A 25848-nucleotide genomic window follows, 5' to 3' on the forward strand; every position below is an offset into this window, starting at 1 on the left:
ATCTTGGATTTTAAGTTGGAGTTGATCTGGGCAGGGATTTACCTATGTATGTCAAGGATCTCTCAGAGACCAAAGACCTTTTCTTTCCTGCTTATTAAAGTGGAAAAATTGATTACTGCTTTCAGCTTTATGCAAGAGTTTCCAGACTGAGTGATCTGTAGGAAAGTGTTATCAGACTACCTGGGCTACATAAGGTGACAGTCTTTATGGAATCACTTCTTTTCCCTAAATAGCATATTAAGAGTTCAATACTGATGGTACATGCTGTCTTCTAATACAGATGAGTCTTTCTAGAGTGAGACAAGATAAGCACACATCTATATAAATTATGTGTAACAAGTGCTAGAATCAGCCTCCACCCTGAATTTTCCCAACCAGAGCATGAATTTTTAAAATATATGTTTTTTTTTAATTTATTTCACAGAGAAAGGGGGAGAGAGTGAGAGAGAGAGAGAGAGAGAGAGAGAGAGAGAGAGAGAGAGAGAAACATCAATGATGAGAATCATTGATTGGTTGTCTCATGCACGCCCCCTATGGGGATTGAGCCTGCAACCCAGGCATGTGCCCTGACCAGGAATAGAACCCTGACCTCCTGGTTCATAGGTCCATGCTAAACCACTGATACATGCCAGCTGGGCTTGAAGGTAAATAACTTTTGAGAGAAAATGTACTGGGTAATTTTTTTTATTTTTTAAACTAATCTAGGAAACATGTAACACACTGGAAAAACTGTTCTTGAGACAGAATTACTGTATTACTACCCAAGTCAATGATTCATGCACACAAGAGCTGTGGTCAATAAATATATAGCAGATGGGAGAAAAAATATCTTAGAGTCATTCTGATGTTGATAAGTATTATGTTAGACGCAGTGGTTCTCAACCTTGACTGCACATTAGAATCACCTGGGAATCTTTTTAAAATCCTGATTTCTGGGCCTCATCCTCCGGAAATTCTGTTTCTTTGTTATGGGTTGAGGCCACAACATTAGTAACAAAGAAACAGAATTTCCGGAGGATAAGGCCCAGAAATCAGGATTTTAAAAAGATTCCCAGGTGATTCTAATGTGCAGCTAAGGTTGAGAACCACTGTGTTAGAGAGAAAAGAGCTCTGAGGTCAGACATGTCTTCAGCACTGGCACTACTCCTGGCTATGAGATCTTGGCAAGCCATTTATCAACTCTGACTCTCAGTATCCACATGTACTATGTGAAGATAATAATGCCAATCCCAGGGTTATTGGAAACTTTGCATAAGATCATGGATGTGAAAGAATTTAGAATTAAGTGTAATCCAGCCCAGCTGGTGTTGCTCAGTGGTTGAGCATTGACCTATGAACCAAGAGGTCATGGTTTGATTCCCGGTCAGGGCACATACCCAGGTTTTGGGCTCAATCCCCAGTACAGGCCAAGCAGGAGGCAGCCAATCAATGATTTTCTCTAATCATTGATATTTGTGTTTTTAAAGATTTTTACATATTGAACTTTTTAATAAAGTGGGGCACATCTATGTTTTGTAAATGTATCTTTATTGTTGAAAATATTACAATGCCTCCCCTTTTTCCACTGATCCTCTTCACCCTGCACCCACCCCTCCCAGGCCTTCAACACACTATTGTCTGTGTCTATGGGCTAGGCATATATGCATATAAATTCCCCCATTAATCTCCCCACACACCCCCCACCCTGAGATTCATCAGTCTGTTCCATGCTTCTATGTCTCTGGGTCTATTTTGTTCATCATTTTCTATTTTTCTCTCCCTCTCTGAAATCAATAAAAATATATTTTTAAAAAAAGAACAGCACAATTCAGAAAACTGAAGTTTTATTATTTACCCTCTAAGCAGTACAAAGGAACAAGTGGAGTGTGAATGGGGAACATTGACTGCAGGGGCTTCCAGGGTTGTCATATGTTAAGTATCAAGCTCACAGTGGACGCAAGGTTGTCTACTACGTTAGAGAGATTAATGAGTTTAGAGAAATTTGTCATTTTACTAGGAACAATCTGCAGGGAGGTCTTGCTGCTATGTCTTGGACCAACCATTTCCTTTCACCTCTAATTCATCTAAGATACTGTGTGTTATTTACATGGGTGGCCCCAAAGGTTCTGTGCTGAAAAAAAGTTAATTTTCCCAGATGTCACTTACAGTGAAAGAGCTAAAGGAAATGTTACGTTGTTTATGTAAATTAGGTTGGCCCCTGTGGAAAGCTGCAAGGTGCCGCCAAGGTCCAAATAAATACCTGTGGAGTATCAGATGCCAGAGTCCTCACCCTCAGACTGAGGGCAGACAGGAACTCATGGAACTGAGGCTAAGAAATGCTTGGGATACAAAACTTACTCTAGGTCCAACTTGGAATGAGGCAGTTTGCTAACTAACTTCAATAAGTTAGTCCTCGGATTTCTCAGCAATTCCAGTAGGAATCACTTTTTTAGAAGTGAGGAATCCAAATTTCCAAGTGAAACTATTTCATTCATCAAGGTCAGCCTGAGACCTTTTCAGTTTTCGTCTAGACTTTGAGGATGCACGGAATGGACAGCCTCAACCCATTACCTTGCCCACCCCATTTTTTCATTTTGATTTTGGTAAAGGTAGGCGTGAAGCTGATCACAGTCTGGTTAAGGTTGGAAAGCTTAATACTGATCCTGGTATCTCTATTCAATTGGAAAAGTGGGACAACCTCGTAGAATACCCCATTGTCTGTCTTGGTTTGAAAGATCCTTCTGGTAGAGAGTAAGCATACTATGATTTCTAAGTAGGAGAGCAGTGGTGCAGTGGCAGGGTAGGATGAGCAAGCAGGTGGGCCTCCATGCTTCCCATCCCTGAATAGCTTTTCTAATGATTTTATGTGCTGGGGAATCACTTAACAAATTTTAAAACCCCTGCCATAGAGCATAGGTGCAAAGGAAGAGAAGTGTACAATTTTAGGGAGAAAGGAAACTTGCTCTAGACTCTGTGCTCTTTAGTGACAAAAAGAGAAAAGGACCGTGTTGTATTTAGATCCTCTGGTTTCACAGTAGAAAATCATGAGCAGGTTTGGAAAAAGGAATTCTTTTCTTTAAACTGAAGTTCAATAAAAGAACAAATCTTTTCTTCTCTCTGGAGACTGGCTTTCTGAAAAACAAGATAAGCATGATGAGAAAGAAGCTGGTTCTGGGGGTTAAATGAATACAGGTTTGAACCTTGACCTCACCACTGCCTAGCTGTGTGACGTTGGGCAAGTTAACCTAGGGGCTATCTGAACTCCACTTACCCCATTTGTTAAATGTGAGTACTAATGATACCTGCCTCTTAAGATTCTGGAAGGATTAAGTGAGTTAAACACATGTAAGGCCCTTAGAACAGTGCTTGGCATATATATATGCTCAGTAAATGTTAGCTATTATTTTGTTAAAGAGGCAATGTCTTTATTTGTAGTAAAGGAATTTGTGGTCACACTACAGCTTAAGCTTACTGGATAAGGCCAAGACTTTTGAAGTCAGAAAAAGTTGACTCTGGCATTTACTCACCTTGACTTTGGGCAAGTTACTTAACCTATGTAAACCTCAATTTTTCTATCTGTTAACTGCATAATAATAGCACTTCCATTATAGGTAGATATTGGTTCTTATTTTGCTTCACTTCTGTGATTCTTGTCATTCTCCTCATCCCTGATGACCTTTTACTTTACCTCAGTCAGACATTCCCATAGTCACATACTAGACTTTGTCATCATCTATACAGATGGTACCCTTGTCATCTCAATTTCAAACATCTACTCTCCAACCACCACTTCCCATTTCATTGGCTTAGTCTTATTACTGCATTTTTACATAATCTAATCCTCCATTCCATCAACCTCCACCACCCATTACCCTCCATCTGTCTGTTTCCTTCTTTGTGCAGCTTAGACACAATGGTCCCTTGTGATAATCACTCACTTGTAATACCCTAGACTCCTTTTCCTCTTTCTTGATCCATCATACTCACTTGCCAAAACCTTAACCCTGGCTGAGCCTCACAATTTGCCTTCTCTGTGCATTACACTAATGTAACAACACTGGTGAAAATCACACAACCCAGCTAACTGTTTCCACATGAAACTCATGATCTCAGACTTGAGATTAGCACTCAGAAATCCTGCTCATATCTGTCTACCAGAAGGCTTGCTTTCCCAGTGCCCAATATCACACATTCTCAGTCTTAGCTGATGATCTTGTCCCATAGTTGAAGGAGAAAATATAAATTATTTGATTAGTACCTTATAGATTCCCTACAAACAAGCCTATAAATATATTTGTACCTATATCTTTATTTATTTTTTTTTTTTGGTACACTTTCAACAGTAGAATGTTCTCTCTTCCTAGCAAATGGCAATGCTTCCTTATGTCCCTTAGATCTCCTCCATGACCTCACCCATGAAGTTATCCTCATTCGCCTCCGTCATCGAACTCCTCATCTTTGTTGGATCTTTCCCATTACCATACAAATAGGTTCTAATATTTGCCTTTAAAAAATCCCCCCCTACACCACTAGTCTCTTTAGCTACTACCTCATTTCTATTTACCCCCTCAATGCTAAACTTCTCTAAGAAGTTGCTGGCACTAGTGTCTCCCCTTTCTCATCTCCCATTCACTCTTCAACCCACTCCAATCTGGTTTCTGTACATATCACATAACAAAAATTGCCCTTAACAAGGTTATCAAAATCTCTGATGCCACATCCAATAGACATTTATCTACCCTTCTCTTATTTTATCTCTCAGAAGCCTTTGATACAGTTGATCAATCTCTGTTTTGAATTATCTTCTTTTAGTTTTTTTAATACCGCACTCTCCTGGTTCTCCTTCTCACACACTTACTGCTCCTTGTCATATCCTTTTTTTGTTTCTTGGGTTCCCAACCTCTAAATATTGGCACATTCCAGAACTGTCTTCTGCCCTTTTTTCTTCTGTATCTACACTCTCTTCCTAGGGGACCATTCAATGGATTTAAATGTCATTTATATACCAAACAATCTCAGAAATTTACTGAGTTCCCTTCTGAACTCCATACTTACATATACAACTATTTAAAAGATACATCCACTTGGTAGAGCCGACGCCTGCGGACTGAAAAGTCCCAGGTTTGATTCCGGTCAAGGGCATGTACCTGGGTTGCGGGCACATCCCCAGTAGGGAGTGTGCAGGAGGCGGCTGATCGATGTTTCTCTCCCATTGATGTTTCTAACTCTCTATCTCTCTCTCCCTTCCTCTCAGTAAAAAATCAATAAAATATATTAAAAAAAATAAAAATAAAAATAAAAGATACATCCACTTGGGTACTTTATAGGCACCTCAGACATTACAGGGTCACAACACAGTTGTGTCTCCTACAGTCTTCCTCATTTTGATATTATTTGATCCATTTTGTACCACTAATCTACCTACTTGCTCAAACAGTAAACCAAAGAGCTAATCTGGATTCTTCCCTTTTCCTTGCCACTCTCATCCAGAGCATTAGCAAATCCTAAGAGCTAAACCTCCCAAATAGATATCAAAGACATATACTTCTATCTCCACTCCTACAATCTAATCCAGGTTATCATCTTCTCATGCTTCTTGCCTCCAAACTGGTCTATTTTCATTCTTGCCTTTCTTCAATCTATCTTCTCTACCACAGCTTTTGTGACCTCATTAAATGGACATTGGATTTAATAAGCGTCTTTCAGGGCTCACCAAATCACTTAGAATATAAAATCCAAATTCTCAAAATGACCCATAAGACCCTCTGTCATCTGGTCCCTGTCTACCTCTCCAGCCTGCTTTTGTGTTACTCTGCTTCTCACTACACTGGCCACACTGATCTTTCACCCATTCCTCTCATACTTCTGGGTCTTTGCAAGGGGCAGCTTACTCAACCTTCCTCCATCTCTACCCCAACTCTTCCTAAAGCTGGCTCCTTCACTTCTTTCAGGCCTCTGTTCACATGTCACCTCCTCCAAGAAGTCTTCTTTGACCACTTTATCCAAAGTCGGCCCCCATCTTTCCCTATTTCAACATCTTGTATGTTCCTTCACTGCACTTAGTCATAACTTACAAATTTGTTATTTTTCCTTTTATTGGAGGAGGGGTTGCCTTTCCCACTAGACTCTATAAGGAGAGAGACCAAGACAGTTTTATTCATATATAGTCTGGCAAATAGCAATACCAATGCTATTATTATCTGTGGACATAGAAGCTATATACATCCAGTGTTATTTCTACAAATGAAAAAAATAAAATTCACTAAAAATTTTGGCACCAAAGTTTTTAAATCACCTTGAGAAAATCTGACTACCCTTCTGGCTGATTGCTCTTCTCTTCCACATGGTCACTGCTTCTGAGGTACCTGACAGCCCACATGTGGGGACTAGGCCATTTTGGAAGGACAGGAGGAGACTGCCTTCCTTCTTTTGACAAAAATTTATCTGGGGCCTCACATAGGAAATCTTTCAGAACGACCAAATTCCTCCTGAAAGGTTCATCCAGTTCACTTTGAAATCAAGTTAATATAAAATATATATAATCGCCCTAACCGGTTTGGCTCAGTGGATAGAGCGTTGGCCTGCAGACTGAAGGGTCCCAGGTTCGATTCCGGTCAAGGGCATGTACCTTGGTTGCGAGCACATCCCCAGTAGGGGGTGTGCAGGAGGCAGCTGATCGATGTTACTTTCTCATCGATGTTTCTAACTCTCTATCCCTCTCCCTTCCTCTCTGTAAAAAAATCAATAAAATATATTTAAATATATATATATATATATATATATATATATATATATATATATAATCAAACATACAGAGGCAACTGAGTTCCACGCCAAGTATATCAAACCAAAAAGTGAGGGTGCAGAGTCTGCATTTCACAAACTCCCTCCCTGTGGTTCTCACCATCAGGCAAGACTGGGAGACTGACTAAGCGCATGCATCATGGGCTTTCTGTGTTCCCTGATCCTTTTATTCAGAGCCCTAAGTTGCCCCCTTCACAGTTGTCATGCTCTTCTGCCTCCCTCTGCTCAGAGCCAAAGTGGCAGAATAGTCACCTCTCCTTAACCACTCTCCACATGAAAGCACATTCCCTGCCCCTTTCCTAAGGTAATATTGCTCCTTTGAATGCTTTCCAAGCCTTTTACATCCCTCTGCTTATTCTAGGATAGTGTCCTGGCCACAGATAGACAGTGAACCCATATACAGTAAAACAATCTTACCAGTTGCTAATTTTTACTGTTGACATACTTGATTTAAGTTGAAATTCTTTTTTATTATTTATTTATTGTAATTTATGATTTTGATCATATTTTGACACTGTGAAAGCAGAGATACCTCTGCTGCTTGCTGTGATATTAAAGCAAGTCTTTTCACCCGTTTGAAACTCAGTCTTTTCATTTATAAAATGGGAATATTTATTCATTTGTTCAATCCCTATTTACTGAAAACCTAATGTGTAAAGTGCCTAAGATACACTCATATGCCTATCATGAGGTTATTGTGAAGATTGAGCAGGATGGTGTGTGGGGTATCTGTCTCATAGTCACTACCCATACATGTTGTTATTATTTTTGGCCTAGAACAATTTAACATCTCAAGTTTTCAATAATTCTAAGGCTTACAATTTAATATAATTTAAAAATGTATAAATTATTAACAAGTATTTAGGAGACTTTATAATCCTGACTTCATTAATTAGAAGCCCAGCAGAGCTAACTCCCTTGGGCAGAGACTGATACAAAACCTGACTCAGCCATGCTAAGGCTCTTGAACTAGCCCTAAATCCATCTCCTCATTTGGGCATGTACAATTAATCACTCAGGGTGGTTTGTGGCTTGTTTATTTGTTACTCTCAAACAAGGGCTTCAAACAAAATAATTTGAACTACATTGGCAAATATATTTGTACCATTTCCCTTATCAATGTTTTTATTGTTTCCAGCATTCACTCATTCATAAAATATGCATTGACCTCTGTGCTAGACAATATTGCAGGTGCTGGCGATGTGGATATGGCGGCACACCCCTCAAAGTCTCTGCCCTCAAGGAACTGACATTCTAGTACGGCCTATATGTTGCCCCCCGCCTCCCCACCTACTTCACATTAGACTGTAAAGTGCCTGAGATCAGGTGCCATGGTGGTAGCTGTTCCTTTTGTTCCTCTCAAACACAGCATGAAGCACAGCTTTTGGCATACAAGATGCTGTGTGTTGTGTGTGTGTGTGTTTCGTGGCTTACTATGGCTAATTTACATTAGGATATAAATTCAAATCGTTTACATATATTATCATTTTATCTTCACAGGAACCCTGAGGTGGGCACTATTTTAATCCTCATTTTACAAAGAAGGCAACTGAGGTATGGAGAGGTTAAGAAATGGAACCAAGTTCCTGAAATAGTAAGTAATAAAGCCACATTTGTACCCAGGCCATGAAGATCCTCATGTTGAGGCATCGCGCAGAGGGAGGAGGCAAAGCCTCAGTCTCCAGGTCTGCTCTCAGTCCAGCCGCTGACGTCAATTGCACTGCTCACCCAACCCGCGCCTGCCACCACAGCCCGCCCGCTGCTATGGGAGTGCAGGTGGAGAGGGGCGCACCTTCCCAAAGCATGGTCAGATCTGCCTCGTGCACTACGTGGAAATGCTTGAAGATGGAAAGAAATTTGATTCCTCCCAGGACAGAAACAAGCCCTTTAAGTTTATGCTAGGCAGGCAGGAGGTTATCCAAGGCTGGGAAGAGGTTGCCCACATGAGTGTGGGTCAGAGAGCCAAACGATCTCCCCAGACTATGCCTATGGTGCCACTGGGCACCAAGGCATCATCCCACCCAATGCCACTCTCTTTGACGTAGAACTTCTAAAACTGGAATGACAGGAATGGCCTACTCCCTGAGCTCCCTGTGCTTGGATGTGCCATGGAGGGATCTGGCACCCCCAACGCGCACACGCGAATCTGTGCAGAGCTTTTCCTGATGTTCCACTACACTTTGTATAAACATCTGCTCCGACTGAATGTGTTCTGTCACCCAGCTTTGCTCTTCCCCTTTCTCTTCGTATGTGTGTTGACCTAAATTACTTGCCATAAACCTCAAGTTACTCTTTTTTGTTTTGGGGTGAAGATTCAGTTTCAGTCTTTTGGATCTAGGTTTCCAATTACATATTACTCAAGTATTAACTGCACAAGTAATGGGTTGACTTTAGACTAGGAATTGGTGTGGGGAGGATGCAAGAATCTTTATTTTATTTTTTTGGATGAAATTTTTATCTATTATATATTAAACATTCTTACTGCTGCCCTGCAAAGCCATAGCAGACTTGAGGCACTGTTGAGGGCCAAATTATCTCCAAGTTGAGAGATGTCTTTGGGTTGAATTAAGAGTCCTACCCAAGCCCTACTGGTTTGGCTCAGTGGATAGAGTGCCAGCCTGCGGAATGAAGGGTCCCAGGTTCGATTCCAGTCAAGGGCATGTACCTTGGTTGCGGGCACATACCCAGTAGGGGGTGTGCAGGAGGCAGCTGATCGATGTTTCTAACTCTCTATCCCTCTCCCATCCTCTCTGTAAAAAATCAATAAAATATTTTTTTAAAAGAGCCCTACCCAAAACTGAAGTGGGGAGGGGAGAACCCATGCCTCCACTGTCCCATCCCACTCTCCCCTAAACCCTCTGCCTTTTAAAAGCAAATTGTTTTCACTGCGATGTTGGACACCATAGGTATCCATATCTCAGGGCCATCAGAGACCTCTGAAGCCTTCTTCGTGTCCTGTCTCTCCCCCCACCCCCAATCCGGTGTTGTTGTTTTTTTCTAATATATATTCAGGATTTTTATGTCATAGCTATCCAGGCTCCACTCTCTAAATTTTAAGAACTTTAATCAAAAGTTTAAATTGAAGGTGCTGTTTATAGACACTTAAAACCCAATGAAAGCCTAGCCATTATGACAAATCTTTGAGTGTTGTCTTAAGAAAATGATGCTGGTCATCACAGCTTCAGCATCTCCTGTTTTTTGATGCTCACCTCCCCCTGCTGAGCTGAAAGTTTCCTGGCTTTTTTCCCCTCCTCTTATTCCTTTGTTGTCCTGTGTAGTGATTTGGTGAAAGAAATTATTGCTGCCTACTTCCCATCCACCTCCCCTGCATTACATATGAGTTTCAAGTTTTATTATTACAATGAAAGTTCTTTACACTGGCTTTTAAAAAAATCCTCATGTCATTCCACCCAGATTGTCCTTATTTGTAAGTTCCTACTGACACCACTTTCAAATTGAGTGTGAAGCCCATAGTCCTGGCCTTTGGTCTCCAGTGTCATTTCCCTGACTGTAGAGTTCTGGAGTAGCCCTATGTTCTTGACTGAAAACTGGACATCTGGGACAGAGCAAGCTAATATTATGAACTTGTTCATTTTTCTGGGTCACCTCAGTAAACTCAGTTAAATCCAGCTCAGATTTTTTAAAAAACTCAATAGAGTTGCATCTATGTCAAAATAAGAAAATGCTCAAGAATTTTATAAGATTCCGAGTGCATGGAATCTTTGAGATTCTGATGAAACAAGTTCTAACTATGAAAATACTAAATAATACAAATGAGGGTCTTTTCAGTTGTTAAAAATCTTGGTTTTTATACTACAAGCTTCTCCTCAAGTTTGTTCTCAGGACACAGAGACACACTATCAAAAGCAGAACCTCATACTTACTTCCACTTGCAAGGCTGGCACTGGCAGATCCACAATCTGGGCGGAAATATTTCTTACCTAGTAAAGAACAAATATGATTGAAAATGAAATTCCTAGGGCTGGGTTAGTAAGTGCTCAGTTGTACCCCAGGACCTCCAAATCACTTGCTCCTCGGTTTGTGGACACCTGGCATATTTTCTTAGATGCTACAAAAACAGAAAAGCTTCTGTTTTTAAGGTCCCCTGAGCCTTGTCCCCATCTTCTAGGCAGTGTTTTTGATTAAGTGTCACTAACTTCCTGAACAGATCTGGAAGCATCAGTCACCAATTAATATGACTAATGTCAACATTAGCAGAAAAGTGCTAAGACTTTGCAGCAGTTAAGACTGCAGTGACAAACATTTGAGAATATGCCTGCCTTTTAGTTTTGCCTATAGTAGAAGCTCACTAAGTATTTGCTGAATTGGATTTGAACTATAGAGTTATGTTTGGGAGGCGATAATTTAAGCCATCTGTGTTCTAACCAACTGTTGAAACAGGACTCTGCTGTGTATATACCCTGGCATATACACAAACACAGTTGGCCTAATCTTCCCTCTGAATATAGTAGAAACAGATTTTTGACAGAGTATCGGGTGGGAATTTTCATAGGTTTCCCAATCATGACATTTATAATTTACTCTTTTTAAATATGTACGTTTTTAATCAAACTCTGTAAGTGATGGACTGGTATCTTAATGGAAAATGTTTTCAACATTAGGATGGAATACAAGGTCTGACTTAGGAAGACTATGCTGAACAGACTCTTTGTGTACTATATACTTAGTTCAGAGTAAAGGCAGCTTTTAGCAATTTATTTCAGGCATGGGACACTAGAACCACAGATATGTATGGATTTGAGAACTATAAAAGAAAATTCACCCAGAGTGCAGATAACTAATACACACACACACACACACACACACACAACACACACACACACACACACACACACACACACACACACACACTGAGTGGCCAGATTATTATGACCACCTGATGTTTGTAGGCAAATTAGCTATAATTTCACGCTGAAGTTGCTAGAGGGCCAGACCATTATAAACAGGGAAGCAGGTTGTTTACCACGACAGTAGAAGTGATTTTTTTCTGAAGATATGGGTAAACAACGCTATTGAACAGCCTTTGAACGTGGTATATATTGAGCCACTCAGTGTATATCTTCAGTATTTCATGTGAAAGGCAAATCTTATAGCAGAGTGGGTTGCTCTTTTGGTGAAAATGTACCCCGGGGCCAATTCTTCCCCACATTTTTACAAAGAAAGGAATCTTTTTTATGGGACTTTTTCATCTAGTAGGCACTAATTAAATATTTTTTTGAATGAGTGGGTAAGTGAAGAAGTGTTTTAGTTCAGTAGGATGGGTGATGATCAGGGAACAAGGCTCCAAGGAAAACCAGGCACTGTGATGGTCTCCAGAAAGCAATAGGATGCCTCTACAGTTGCTTTGAATTTTAGTGTGTGGAGCAGATGGCTGGTATATATTGCCTTTTTTTTGACTGAGCCTGACATCATTGCAAGTTGCCAACCTGTTTGAAGAATAGAGTTTTAGCTTATAGGTATAGCGCCGAGTTCTGTTTTACAAATGGATTATTTGGTGGCTCACAGTGATGTGAATACAGACTCTACAATTTTAGGTAGCAACCCATCGTTTTTCTAGGATAAGTCCAAGTCAACAGACTGGATGAATATTCCAGGTCAAGTTCATCTGACTGGCTCTCTATGTAACCCTTATTCATTAAACTGTGAATGTCATTGAAGCCTAGTGAAGATATATGGAACATTTAAGCAGAGCATTCTGTCCCTCAGAAACTCCATGTCCAGAGTAGCAGCAATTAGTCTTGACAACCCACCTCATGCCAACTCACTGTCAACCCCAACCAATGAGAGGCAAGCATTTACTTACAGTGGGCTGAGCTGGAAGGCAGGTTGAAGGGCATTCCCGTGCTTCTGGCTGCCTGGGCGGAGTTGCAATTCTCCCACATGGCAGATTGCTGAGGATAGGCTACACATCTCTCTTGCTGGAAGAAATTTAGGAGGGACTCATATTTCCCATTAGGCTGGGCCTCTGGAACCAGGTGCCCAGCAGAGAAGGCATGAGGATATTCTGGCTCTGGAGATCCTGGGCTGGTTAAGGAGGAGAAATGCCACAGATCACCAGGCTGAACAGAGGGACTCCCAGTCAGGGGCACTGGGTACTGATCCATAGCCATGGGACCAAACCCATTGGTGATGCAGTTGACGGTGCCATTTGCAAAAGGTACTTCTGGTTGTGGCTTTGTCCACTGAGAAGAGAAACGCCACTGATTTGGAGGCATGTCACTATCTGGGAAGGAAAGATTTAGAAGACATGTTAGGTGTGTACTTATTGTTTTCAAAATGGAAGTAACTTAATTTTTCTGGTTAATACATAATATATTTTTTAATGTGAATAAATGTAGAAAAGATTAAAAAAAAACCTCATCATAATATCCAGAGATCTCCATTATCCACCTTTAGGTATATTTCTTACTAAGGTTTGTTTTTATTCATGTATGCATTGTATTATTTTTATTTTTATTTATTGATTTTAGAGAGAGGAGAGAGATTTTAGAAAGAGAAAGAGAGAGGAAGGGAGGAGAGAGGGAAACATCAATTTGTTGTCCCACCCATTCATGCATTCACTGGTTGATTCATATATGTGCCCTGACTGGGGATCAAACCACAACCTTGGCATATTGGGATGGCATTCTAACTAACTGAGCTACCTGGCCAAGGATGCATTGTTTTCACATCACATATTGTTTTTAAGGCTGCTTTCACATCATTAAAATACTACAAATATCCCTCATAGACATGAATGGAGACAACACCAGCTTTTTAAATGGCTGCACAGTATTCTATCATTAGGTAGTAACTTGACTAGCAAACATTGTATTTGTGAGAAACTCAGTTATCTGCAATTTTGTTTATTAACAACATTGTGATGAACACCTTTGTATATACATTTTTGCATCCTTGTCCAACTAGCCCCTCAGGGAAACTTTTGAAGGATTGCTTGATTAAAGGTGATTTGTGGGTGGTTGTTGCTGTTTTTTGGCTTTATTTTATAGCTGATCCTTTAAGTACACAGACTATGAAGACTCCACTGAACTTTATAAGGGGTGTAACACTTGCCTGTGCCCATCACTTATACAAATCTAGGGGTTGAAACCCCATTTTCAAGAGGAATTTGGGGCATGGGGATGTTAGGAGACTGGACCAAGTTAGCAAAGCAGATTAGCCATGTAGGGATCTAAGCTGGAGTGATAAGTGATGGGGTAGGGAAATGGTTGTTTGGACCTCTTCCTACATAAGCAAAGCATTCAAGATCAAGCAATAACTTAGTTTCTTCTTGCGGACTAACTAATGAGGATGGAGACTCCGTTGGTCTCAGAAACACTAATTCTAATTGTACCTATAAATAGCAGCAGAATTTGAGTTCTCAAGAAGTCCAGGATAGTTCATGACATGGATGTTTCATGATGGATGTTTTCTCTATTCTCAACACCCATTCAAGCAAAAGGGGAAGAAGAGAGAGTTTTAGCAGATACTTAAAGCTTGGAACCTCTCAACTATCCAAGATGATGAAGGGGGCATGGGTGTAGAGACAGAGGAAGATTGGAAGGCTGGAGAGGCTGTCTGGTCTCTTTTCCCTCCACATGTGCCTCTCAGTTCTTCTGAATGGTCAGTTTGCCTGGATTCTGTACAAGATAAAAACATCTGAGAGGTCTACCCAGTGATACTGGAGTGCTCCCACCCACCACCCTAGCTTTTCGATGTCATAGAGATGTAAGAGCAAAAAAGCCCTAACCTACAAGGCACAGACATTCTGCCTAACATTTCACATCAATGATGCATGTATAAATTTAGCTACAATGATTCAAAGTGACATTTATAATACAGTTAAAGATTGGCAATAACCTAAATGTCTAAAACTTTTAATAGATTTGGTATGTCTATAAGGAGGATATTCTCGATGTTGTAGTAGAACATATAATGGCATAGAGAGAGATATATGACTATTGTCGATTGAAAAAAGTTACAACCCATTTTGTGCAAAATAATGTTATGTTGTAAAACTTAGTATGTGTGCATAGATGCACACGTGGTTTTGTGCCCTAATTGCTTACCCGTGTTTTATAAATTCTTCAAAAATTAACACATTATTTTTGTGGTTAGAAAAAGTTATTTTAAAGTAAAAACCTCTTGACTCAGTGACTCTGGGTCATAATTATGATAAGACCAACACATAAATGCCGGATTCCCTTCCATCCATCCTTTCTTCTTTCTTTCTTTCTTTCCCTCTCTCTGTCTCTACCTTTAATACAAATCTTGCTTTGTGATTACATTGAAACTGAGATCCCTCAGAACACACACCCACATCTTATACCATGAAAGTCCAAACTTTGGCCTGCCCAATCTGCACACATTGACTCTCTCCTCTCTGCCTTCTTTGCATTATATTGTTTGTATTAGCTAAGATAAAAATGATACCAGAGACAGAGGGACAACTTATAGGAGACAGTCCTGTTCTTGGGCACTGGGAGTGGGGGTGGGGTACTGTTCAGTCCCTCACCATATTTCACAATCACTTCCCTGAGATACCTAGTGTTTTGGTGATTTACCCAGATTCCTTTTCCCAACTGAAAATGGAGATGAAATACAGAACATGTGAAATACAGAAAGTGGCTAAGAGCTCAAAATCTGCAATCAAACTGATTTGCTTGTGAATGGCTGCCCCTTTCTAGCTGTGGGATCCTGGACTCTTTGAGCCTCAGTTTCTTTACCATGAAATGGACACAGTGAGAGTTAACCAGTAAGTTGGTATGAGGATTCAATGAGATCATCCATGTGACACCCCTAACAAGAGGTCTCACTCACAGAAAGTATGTGCTCAGTAAATGTTAGCCATTATAAACAGTATTAGCTATAGTTCTTATGGGCATTATTAACTCTCTTGCCAGGGTGTTGTCAGAGTCTACAAAGGAAGGACAGTGAAGTAGTCAAGAGATTGGCTCTGGAGTCTGACTGACCTGGGTTTCAGTCTATCACTCATATGTGTGATGCACCATGTCATTTACCCTGCAGTTTCCTATTCTGTGAGGATATAGAAATCTACTGTAAAGTGGTTTTGTGAAGTAAAACACACATGCAGAAAAATTTACAAATAAAGTGTACAGCTTGGGAATTTTCACGAACTGAGTAATGAGCACCTAGATCAAGAAACAGAACGTGATCGCCATCCCAGAAGCCCTCCTCGTGCCCACATCCAGTCACTAGCCCCCATCCCCAAAAGCAACCCCCATCCCCAAAAGTAACCCATCTCCTATCTTCTAACAACATAGGTTCAGGAGCTCTTCCTATGTTTTATCTCGGGTTGTGCAAAGAGGACCTGCATGGCCACTTTGCACAAAGTGTCCAATTTGGAGGCATGTACATCTTCCAGTGGGAGCAAGGCATTCAATGTGCGCTCAGCAACTGCAATGAAGAGCTCTTAAATCAATCAGGCCTGCCCTGGCTGGCATAGCTCAGTTGGTTGAGCATCATCCCATGCACCAAAAGGTGACAGGTCAGGGCCAGATGTTTTTCTCTCTCTCCCTCTCCCTTCCTCTCTCTCTAAAAATCTATAAAAACATATTTTTAAAAAATCAATCAGACCCTGGTCTATTTGCACATTTCAAAAAGGTGATAAAGAGCCCTATCAAATCACATTCATCTAGCAGGGTGACTTCTCCATTAGGCACAGCTGGTACAGTGTCTAGGGCCCATGAATACTTTTAGGAGCCCATGAAAATATTTTAACTGCCTTTAAAATTGTAAGAAAAAATAAATATAATAATTATAATGAATATATGAAATGAATGCATCCTAGATTATATTTGCTTTTATGCCATTTTAGGAAAAAATGTCCTTTTTCATATCTTTACAGAGGAATGTGCCTATGAAGCAAAGTGTCCAGGGTCCATAAAAGCCATACTGCAGGGCTTGCCAGCTTATTTATGGCTTTCTCCAAACCTAGATATTTTGATGAGCACATTTTTTACACAGCTCTTGAAATAATTGTTTTGAGATATAAGAATGTATATTTAAAAATAATTACTAAATAGTTAATGCAATAGACACCCCTGATACTGTTAAGAGTGCAAAGAGGGATGTGGTAAGGTTCCATCTACCTCTCTCTGGCCCTTTCCCTGACCATCAGATCATCCACTATTACTAGAGAGGAGTCTGGGTGTACCTATATGGGACATGCTTTTTTATATTGTGAATATTTTGGTCATCCTGCCCCTGTGAGGCCAGCAGTAGTAGAAATAATAATAATAATAATAATAATAATAATAATAATAATAATAATACTGGTAAAGGTAATAATAGCAAACAGTTACGGTGCTCTTATTGTGTATCGAGTAGTTAATCCACCCAGCACTTGACACAATTGAGGAAACAGTGAAATAGGTGAACTAATTTGATTAAACAGTGTCCATTATCACATTAAACTTCTAAGAAGGGGGTGGCAGCATCCTTCTGACAATATGGCTTGCCTTCAGCAAATATATACATATGTATGTGCATTAAGAGAATCAGAGAACTATCTTTCAGTGATAGCCTCGATTGGAAGTTCCAGCCTATTCCCCCACAACATGCTTACCATTCTTCAGGATCACATCTCCACTCTGGCTGACGGGGCTCAATTCCTGGGGGCTCCTGATATTGCTCAGAGCTCTGGAGAAGTGTTCATCCACTACGCTGCCGATGTCCCCTTGAAAATAGGTGAAAATGACACACCGAGAATTCCACTCAGTCTTTATAGGCTTCTGTATCATCTCTTCCATTGTGATACAGGTAATAGCTGCAGATCAAATGAGAAATATTACTGGTACTATTTTCCAAGTGGCTTGGCTATAGTTTGGATGAGCAGTATCCTTGGGGGGCAAGAAGTTAGCTCCTACGAAGTACAAGTTCAACAACCACACTGTGCTGATCTGAGGACCAGCTGAGGAGCCTGATCTGATCAGTGTTTAGGAAACAACTGAAGGGGCCCTTTCTTACAAATAAGAAGAATTTTCTGGCAACATGACTAGAAGAGCATTAGGAAATGAAAGAAAATAATAATAATGAGGCCAAATCATGAGGTTACTTGCTTTCTGGGGAAGTGCCTTCCTCCTCCCAGAACTACATGATCCTCCTGGAAAAAGGGATGAGGTTCCCTGACTAAGCAATCCAGTGTGTATTGACAATTTCAATAGTCATAGTAAGCATTGCTTTCCATCTTGACTACTTCCATACGAGAGAATAAAACACATCAAATTCTCCCACTCCTCCTGATACCAAAATCTATGTATGATGGTGGCCTTCACCCACCCACCCCATCCCAATCTTAGAAACTAGCAATTACAAACCACTCCAGTCATAAGGCCTCCATAAAGCTATATTCTGAACCAAATGCAAATCTCAAAACACACCACACACACACACACACACACACACTTCTTGCAAATCTGAAAGATTGCCAGCTCTGCTCACCACCATATCTTCTGCACCTAGATCAGGGCCTGAAATAGAGCAGATGTTCAAGAACTGTTTACTGAATTGTCTTAAGCTTGGCCTCTATCATTGTATTCTACCTTGAACTTCTGGAGGGCAGAGGCTGTCCTTTTGCATTCAGGCCAGTAAATGGCACAGAACAGGCAATCAAGACATGCTGTGGCCTTTCTTTAACTGGGGAAGTAGCTCATCGGATTGCTTCTTTACCATTGGCCACTCTTGTGCTCAGGCTAAAGACACCTTTAATATATTCATTCTTGTGAATATACTGAAATGAGGATAGTTGAATAGTCCTGTTTATAAGATCTTTTAGGATGGTACTTTTTCTTATTCATTTCTTTAACCCTAACACCTAGCACAGTATAGGTATTCATTGAACAATGGCTGAATGCCATTTCATGCAGAGACAGCACAATGCAAGGAAATCATATCAATTAGAGGAGTCAGAGGATCTGGGGTTGACTTTTGGGAAATCACATGGCCTCTCTGGGCTTCAGGTTCCTCTTGGGTAAAATGAAGAGATTGTAGTATATGAATTCTGCAGATTATTCTTTTATGGTTTTGCTAGAAGTGTCAACAGATTATGATGGGGACATTAGGAAGGAATCTGGCAGTCAGCGGGGGACGCTTTATAAAGAATTCTCCTTTCAGAATCACTTTAGCCCCAGTCATAACCAGACTATATTGTCTACAGAAGCCTTTGATTGAGGACATCAATCTATTCCCCCTGGTTGACAGACACACTAAGTATAATCAGGAACTACTTGAAAAATGAATCCATTGTATCATTATTTCAAAAAACATGTGGACAACTGCTTTGAAAAAAAAATGTTTGGTAGTTTTTTATATAAAGTTAAACATACCCATACTACATGACCCAGCAATCCCACTTCTAGGTACATATAATCAAAAGTGCAGATATATGTCCGCACAAAGACTTGTATGTGAATGTTCATAGTGACTTTATTTAAATAGCCCCAAAGTGAAAACAACCCAATCTCTGTCAACAAGAGAACAAATAAACTAGCTGTGGCATTTTCACACAATGGAATGTTATTCAATAATAAAAGGAGCTGGCGTCTGACCAAGGGACTGAGTTCTGCGACCAGGGACTGACCAGGGACTGAGCTTGGCCGTAACAAGTAGCGCCAGAGCAGGCCCTTTGGCCGCAACATATGGTGCTCGACCAGGGACTGAGTTCGGGGGAGATAAAAAAAGGTGGTCAGGTGAAAGGAGGCTCCAAAGCGCGCAATGAGTAAGCTTAAAAAACAAAACTAAGAAAATAAGAAAGTAAGCTTAAAAAGCAAAAGTAAGAAGGCCAAAAAACAAAGTAAGGTAGGGAGCCGAAGTGTGGTAATATTAGCTCAGTGTAAAACTTGGGAAACTCAGGAAATAAGCTGTAAGAAATAAGCGGTAGAAATAGAGAGTAAGTTTAAAAAGCAAAAGTATGATAAGAAGGCCTAAAAACAAAAATAAGGTAGGGAGCCGAAGTGTGTCTTTTCTCAATCCTTTCATCCCCCTGCTCAGGATCACCAAGGCCTGAGTTTTGGCTGTAAGAAGTGGCTTCAGACCAGGGACTGAGTTCAGGGGAAATTTAAAAGAGGTCAGGTGAAAGGAGGCTCCAAGGCGCGCACAGAGAGTAAGCTTAAAGAAACAAAAATAAGAAAATAAGAAGTAAAGCTAAAAGCAGAAAGTTACGCTAAAAGCTGAAAGTTAAGCTAAAAGCAGAAAGTAAGGCTAAAAACAATGCTTATTGGAGCATTTTTAAATTTCTAAGGTAGAAATAAGAAATAAGCTGTAGAATGTAAGCAGTAGAAAATAAGCCGTAGAAATAGAGAGTAGGAAATAAGTTGTAGGAATATAGAAATAAGAAGTAGAAAATAAGTGGTAGCAGTAGAAAATAAGTAGAAATAAGCTGTAGAAATGTAGAAATAAGCAGGGGTTGCAACCCAGGAAAGGTTTGGGCAAAAGCAGCCAAGCCGACCTATAGTTCATAGTTAGAGGTAGAGAAATAAGCAAAAAATAAGTGGTAGGAAATAAGCTGGAGAAATAGAGAAATAAGTAGAAATAAGCGGTAGAAATAAGTGTTAGAAATAAGCTGTAGGAATGTAGAAATAAGTGGTAGAAATAGAGAAATAAGTAGAAAACAAGCGGTAAAAATAAGCTGTAGAAGAGAAATAAGTGGTAGAAATAAGCTGTAGGAATAGAGAAATAAGTAGAAATAAGTAGTAGAAAATAAGCGGTAGAAAATAAGTGAATAGGAAGATATAAAATAAGGTAGAAATCTCCTAGGTTTTGTTTAAGCCACTGTAAAGCAGCAGATGGCTGTGGTGGTTGATGTTTAAGGAAATAATTTTTGTTTTAGACCTAGATTGTAAGCTCTTGCAGCAGTTGCATTGTTTCTAGGCTTTGGTTATCTTTGCTTGTGCAACCTGATAGCTCCCTAGGACTTTGGGTCCATGTGAGACCCCAGACTCAGAGTTGGAAGTCTCCAGCTACCGAAGGTTACTCATTTCCATGCAGCAGCGGCTAAAGAAAGAAGCTGAGAAGGGACCAGACTTCCACCGGCGTGGACAGGGCTGATTTGACTGGGACTGGTGCAGACTCAGTGTCGAGGTCAACCATCCAAACAGCGTGATCCAGGGGTCTAGTTTTGCATCAAGACATCTTTGCATCAGCGGCATCTTACTACGCTAGTGACCGAGGTATCAACATGGAGTCAGCTGAAGAAGATGGCGACTGAGGCCAAGCAAATGTTAAGAAAGCAAGTGGAAGTTGTGCTAACATTGGTGAACTGTCAGTTTTCTGTAAAATCTTGCGGAGCTAAAATCTAAGGACTCTGGGTGGAATGTCCTGAGAATGTTGATATGTTTGTAGTTTGATTTTGCATTGGTATTGCTTTGTTATTAGCCAGAGTTTTGTTCTCTTGGTAACATTGCTGTTTATAGTTTTGCTAATAGCCAGAAGTTTGCTGTGATGTTTTGAATAATTTATTTAGAGTTTTTTTGATAATGTAAATAGGCGTGTTTAAAAACAAAAGTAAAGGGGGAGATATGGGGTGCAGCTACAGTGTTTTGGCCAGGTTCAAACCTCGGACAAATGAAAGGACAGGGTCCTCTCATTGCCACGTGCAAGTCCCAGCTGGAAGGCAGGGCCCTCCCAGCACAATTAAGCTTGAACCTATGGTCCGAACACGTAGCCCCACGTGCCTTGTGGTAGAGTTCAGGTGCATGTAGTTGAGTGAGGTTGGAACTCATAAGAATGCTGTAAACAACGTGATCACGCCCCTACTTTGCCTCGTGGCATCTGCTATAAAATAAAGACACGGCTTGTGGGTGCTGGCGCTGTCTCCTCATCAGGGAGCAGTGTCCCACCGAGACCCAGCTTTCATTCTCTTGTCTGTCTTTTCTCAATCCTTTCACCCCCCCACTCAGGATCACTGAACCAGGCTGAGCTGGCATGGCACATAAGGCGCCCTGGGGCTGAGTATGCCATGGCTGTGCCGGCTCACCACAAGGAGCAAACTACCAATCCACACAACATCATGGAATAATCACAAAAACGTGTTGAGTGAAATAAAGATGGACACAAAGGAACACCTTATATGAGTCCACTTACATGGAATAGGCACAAACTCTGGTTATAGAGGTCAGAAAAGTGGTTACCTGTAAGGTAGAGATTAGGAAAAGGCAGGAGGAAACTCTCAGGGGTGCTGGGAATGTCCTACATCTTGTCGAGGGTGAAGATTATACATGGATGTATACATTTGTCAAAAATCATCAGATTGAGCACTTAAGATTTGTGAATTTTGCTGTAGCTAAATTATTCCTCAGTGACAAAGCACATGATATATTCACATACCCAGAGTTGTAGAAAAAAAGCAAAGGTATTATCCTTGAGCACATTATGAGATAACCCAGAGTTGTAGAAAAAAAGCAAAGGTATTATCCTTGAGCACATTATGAGATAAGTTAGAGAAAGACAAGTACTGCATGTTATCACTTAGATGTGGAATTTTAAAAAGCCAAACTTGTAAAAACAGAAAATAAGATGGTGGTGACCAGAGAACAGGAACAGGTGTTGTTTAAGGGTACAAATCTACAACAAGTTGTGTATAAGTCCTTAAGATCTAGTGTACAGTACAGTTAATATAGACAATGCTACATTATCATCATCAAAACTGCTAGAGACTAGAGCTTAATTATTCCAACTACTAAAAAGGATAATTATAAAACATGAGTGGTGTTAATTGTGGAAACCATGGTAATCATATATAATATATAAATTTATCAAATTAACATGTTGTACATGTAACATGTAAAGTCACATAATATAATGTCAAATATATTTCAAAAAATTAAGTAAAGCAAAGGTGTTGTGAATTATAAATAATAAATGTGGAGGCAGCACTTTTTCTAAAGCTACAGTTTACAGAATACCTACTTTGTGACAGAAACATACATATTTTCTCCAATCTTTACAACCCTCATAGTCGCTATCATTATTCCCATTTTATAGGTGAGCAAATAGGGGCTTAGAGAATGTGAATAAACTGCCCCAGCCACACAGCTAGGTAGTAGCTGAATTGGGATTTAAACCCATGTCACTCTAGCTTCAATGTCTGTCCTTTTTCCATTGTCGCTTACTGTCTACCGCAGGGGTCCTCAAACTACGGCCCGCGGGCCACATGCAAATACAAATATTGTATTTGTTCCCGTTTTTGTTTTTTTTACTTCAAAATAAGATATGTGCAGTGTGCATAGGAATTTGTTCATAGTTTTTTTTTAAAACTATAGTCCGGCCCTCCAACGGTCTGAGGGACAGTGAACTGGCCCCCTGTTTAAAAAGTTTGAGGACCCCTGGTCTACCTGGTTGAACTAATAGTCCTTTTCCCTCTGTGGGCCTCAGTCTCCCCATCTACCAAAGGTGAGGGCTTGGACTTTAATATCTAGAGGACCTTGATCTAAGATCTTAACCCAGCCATCTGGTTTCTTTTACAGAATGCGGGCAGAACATTCACGTACTCCCTCCTCCCTCCGGGCTTCTCTTTGAAGCCTCCCTTCAAGAGCCGCTTAGCACCTTTGTAGGACTCTTAATCTCCGAACTGCCTGTGGCCACTGCTCCAGGCTAAGGCTTGATACAGCTTGCTTTCTATCTTTGCCAAGTCTCCCTGAAACCATGAGAGAAACTGCTGGCTTGACCCGTGGGACCTCAGGACCCTAAAGCACGTACTCTCCTTGGGAAGAGACCACAGGCCACCTGGCCACAGGCAGGAAAGGGTAGAGATAGAAAAAGTCAACATCTCAGCTTTATCATCTTGAAGGGCTCAGACCCTAGAACTGGGGATCCTGAATAAACCACAAGTACACCCTCTATCCCTCTGTTCCTCCCCAAAACACTGACATGCTTTCAAAGAAATGCCATGAGTGACTTTTCTCTATCCAGCTCACAAACAGTTCTCTGGGCTGCACTTGGATCGCAATGGACAGGATCTGTATTCGAGAGATGTTGAAATTCAGAGAACTGCTACATGACTTAATCTTTTTAAGAAGTGCATCTTTGGAGAAACTTGAGCAGTTTCATCCTCCAATGAGCCTTCTGTGAGGGGTCTCTATTAATGAGTGAATTGGTCAGGATGGGTCTTGCTTAGAAATGGATGCTGCAAAGCGGGAACTGAGGGGATATCAGTGAAGCAGGAGAAAGGATGGGGACTTTCCTAGAGAAGATTTTCTGTATAAGTACCTGGCTTGTAGTAAAATCCTCTTGCAAACAAAACCCCAAGGCCAAGCTTTGCCAGCTGTGCAGTGAGAACAGCAAAGTTACAAAAGTACACCTAGCTTACAATTTCCCCAATACACAAAATATACAGACACCAAGTGTTCAACTAGACCTCAAAATATTGCCCAATCCTCTGCACAAATGTTTTAACATGGAATCCCATACCAGCTGTTTGGCCTCAACTCTACCACAGTCTGCATGCACGGACACACTTACCATCCTTCTGCAAACCGGTACCCAGCACCAGAGGTGGAGTAGGGAGTCAGAGACTTTGGATCACTTGGAATAAAAGCCCCAAAAGGGCTAGATTGTATCTCGTTGAAAAAAGCTTATGATGCTCACAGCTCCCTACCCTCTTACTCCCGTGTCCCATTCCTTTCCATTTGAATTTCCATCCCTCCTCCACACACACACACACACACAAAAAAAAAAACACAAAAAAAAAAAAAAAACAAACAAACAAAACAACACACAACTAAAAAAGTCCCCAGCTTCTCCTACCTTAATTCCTGACCATCAGCTGAGCCAGAGCAAGATGCAGATGCCAAACTATGGCTGGTCAGAGGTGCGTTTTGATGCCTGGCCCTCTTTAGAGCAGCTTAGTGCTTGCGGAAGCAGGGGCTGGGGATTTTGTATCCACCCCTTGCTGCTCTCTGCCACTCTAGTGGGGCTATAAAAGGCATTTCCTGCTAGCTATCTATTAAGAATGCAGAAAATGCACTCCAACAAGTCAATCGGGTTGGGCACCTGCAGGAATGAGGAAAATAGGTAGCTCTTTTTTATTTCTTTCTTTTGCATGAAAAAAAAAGCACTTAGCGATATTGTCTCTTAAAGTAGGCAGCCAATTGTTTGCCAGGAAACCACACACAGAGTCAATAACATCTGAAGCATCAGTTGTGAGGCTTGGATCAAACTGATGTCATTTTGAGTCTCAGGAATTGAGAGAGTCAGTTTAATTTATCACTATTTTCTCCCTCTTTCCCTCTGGTAAGAGAAGAGCCCAGACCCCCAGGATTCTAGATTTGTCACAGGTTTCAGTGGGTCCGAGAGGAAGTCAGGACATTGCTGAACCTGCAATAGATGAAGCAGTTCAGGGACTCCAGCTGTAAGTTTGGAGCAGGGGGTCCCAATCCTCATTTTGAAAAATCTTCAATATTACTTCGGGAAGTGGCACCATCATTCAGGCTCCAAACCCTGAAGCCACTCTTTGCTCCCCTCATTCTCTGTTTTAACAATATTAATTTAACAATTATTTATTAAATACCTGTGTGCCAGGCACTATTCTGGGAGTTCTGTTCTAGAGTGAACAAAACAGACCACATCTCTGCCTTCGTGGAATAAATATAGACACGTTACATGTTTGTATGTACATATACGTATGTATATTACATGTATATATGGGGTGGCAATAAGTATTACAAAGAGAAATTAATCAGGAAAATTCAGAATGCAGGGGTGAGGTGATAAATTATATAGGGTGGTCAAGGGCTTTCTGATAAGAAGAAATTTGAGCAGAACCCTGGGCGGTGGTGGGAGGGCAGGGAAACCATGTTGATACCTGCTTTCTGACATTTGAGGGAACATCAAATGCAAAAGGTGGGATCATGCTTGGTCTCTTCACAGAAGAGCTAGAAGGCCCATGTTGCTGGAGAGAAGGTAGCTAAGGGGGAGACAGGGGGCAGCGGGGGCGGGGGGGGGCGGTGCAGATCATATAGGGTCTCATCAGCCAGGTTAAGCCTTTTGACTTTTCTAAACCCACTGAGAAACACATCGAAATCCTGAAAGCTCTACCTTCAAAACACA

General features: G+C 40.8%; 1 protein-coding gene and 1 pseudogene across 2 annotated transcripts; one reads left to right on the forward strand and one right to left on the reverse strand.

Annotated features, from left to right (window-relative positions):
* Window positions 1-1816: 1816 nt before the first annotated feature.
* Window positions 1817-24630, reverse strand: VGLL1 (vestigial like family member 1). 2 transcript variants are annotated; one of them, XM_036305205.1, is made up of 5 exons: window positions 24547-24630; window positions 17372-17572; window positions 12608-13027; window positions 10668-10724; window positions 1817-3111 (listed from the first exon to the last, which is right to left on the reverse strand). In XM_036305205.1, exons 2-5 carry the CDS (start codon window positions 17553-17555, stop codon window positions 3068-3070), a joined length of 705 nt encoding a protein of 234 aa, XP_036161098.1. In that variant the 5' UTR covers window positions 17556-17572; window positions 24547-24630; the 3' UTR covers window positions 1817-3067. The 2 variants fall into 2 exon arrangements, with proteins under 2 accessions (XP_036161098.1, XP_036161097.1); XM_036305204.1 differs by lacking the exon at window positions 1817-3111 and having other exon boundaries at window positions 10567-10724.
* Window positions 8619-9058, forward strand: LOC118654054 (annotated as a pseudogene).
* Window positions 24631-25848: the final 1218 nt, after the last annotated feature.

The sequence above is a fragment of the Myotis myotis genome, unplaced genomic scaffold (assembly GCF_014108235.1).
Source record: "Myotis myotis isolate mMyoMyo1 unplaced genomic scaffold, mMyoMyo1.p scaffold_m19_p_4, whole genome shotgun sequence".
In the NCBI taxonomy this organism is placed as follows: domain Eukaryota; kingdom Metazoa; phylum Chordata; class Mammalia; order Chiroptera; family Vespertilionidae; genus Myotis; species Myotis myotis.

Bases quoted from the DNA above. Each gene is read 5' to 3' on its own strand.
- VGLL1 (XM_036305204.1), bottom strand. From the start codon at position 17,555: ATGGAAGAGATGATACAGAAGCCTATAAAGACTGAGTGGAATTCTCGG. The intron at 13,028-17,371 runs GTAAGCATGTTG...TTTCCTTCCCAG, and splicing joins AGATGTGATCCTGAAGAATG to ATAGTGACATGCCTCCAAAT. The intron at 10,725-12,607 runs GTAAGTAAATGC...GTTCTTTACTAG, and splicing joins GCCTTCCAGCTCAGCCCACT to GTAAGAAATATTTCCGCCCA.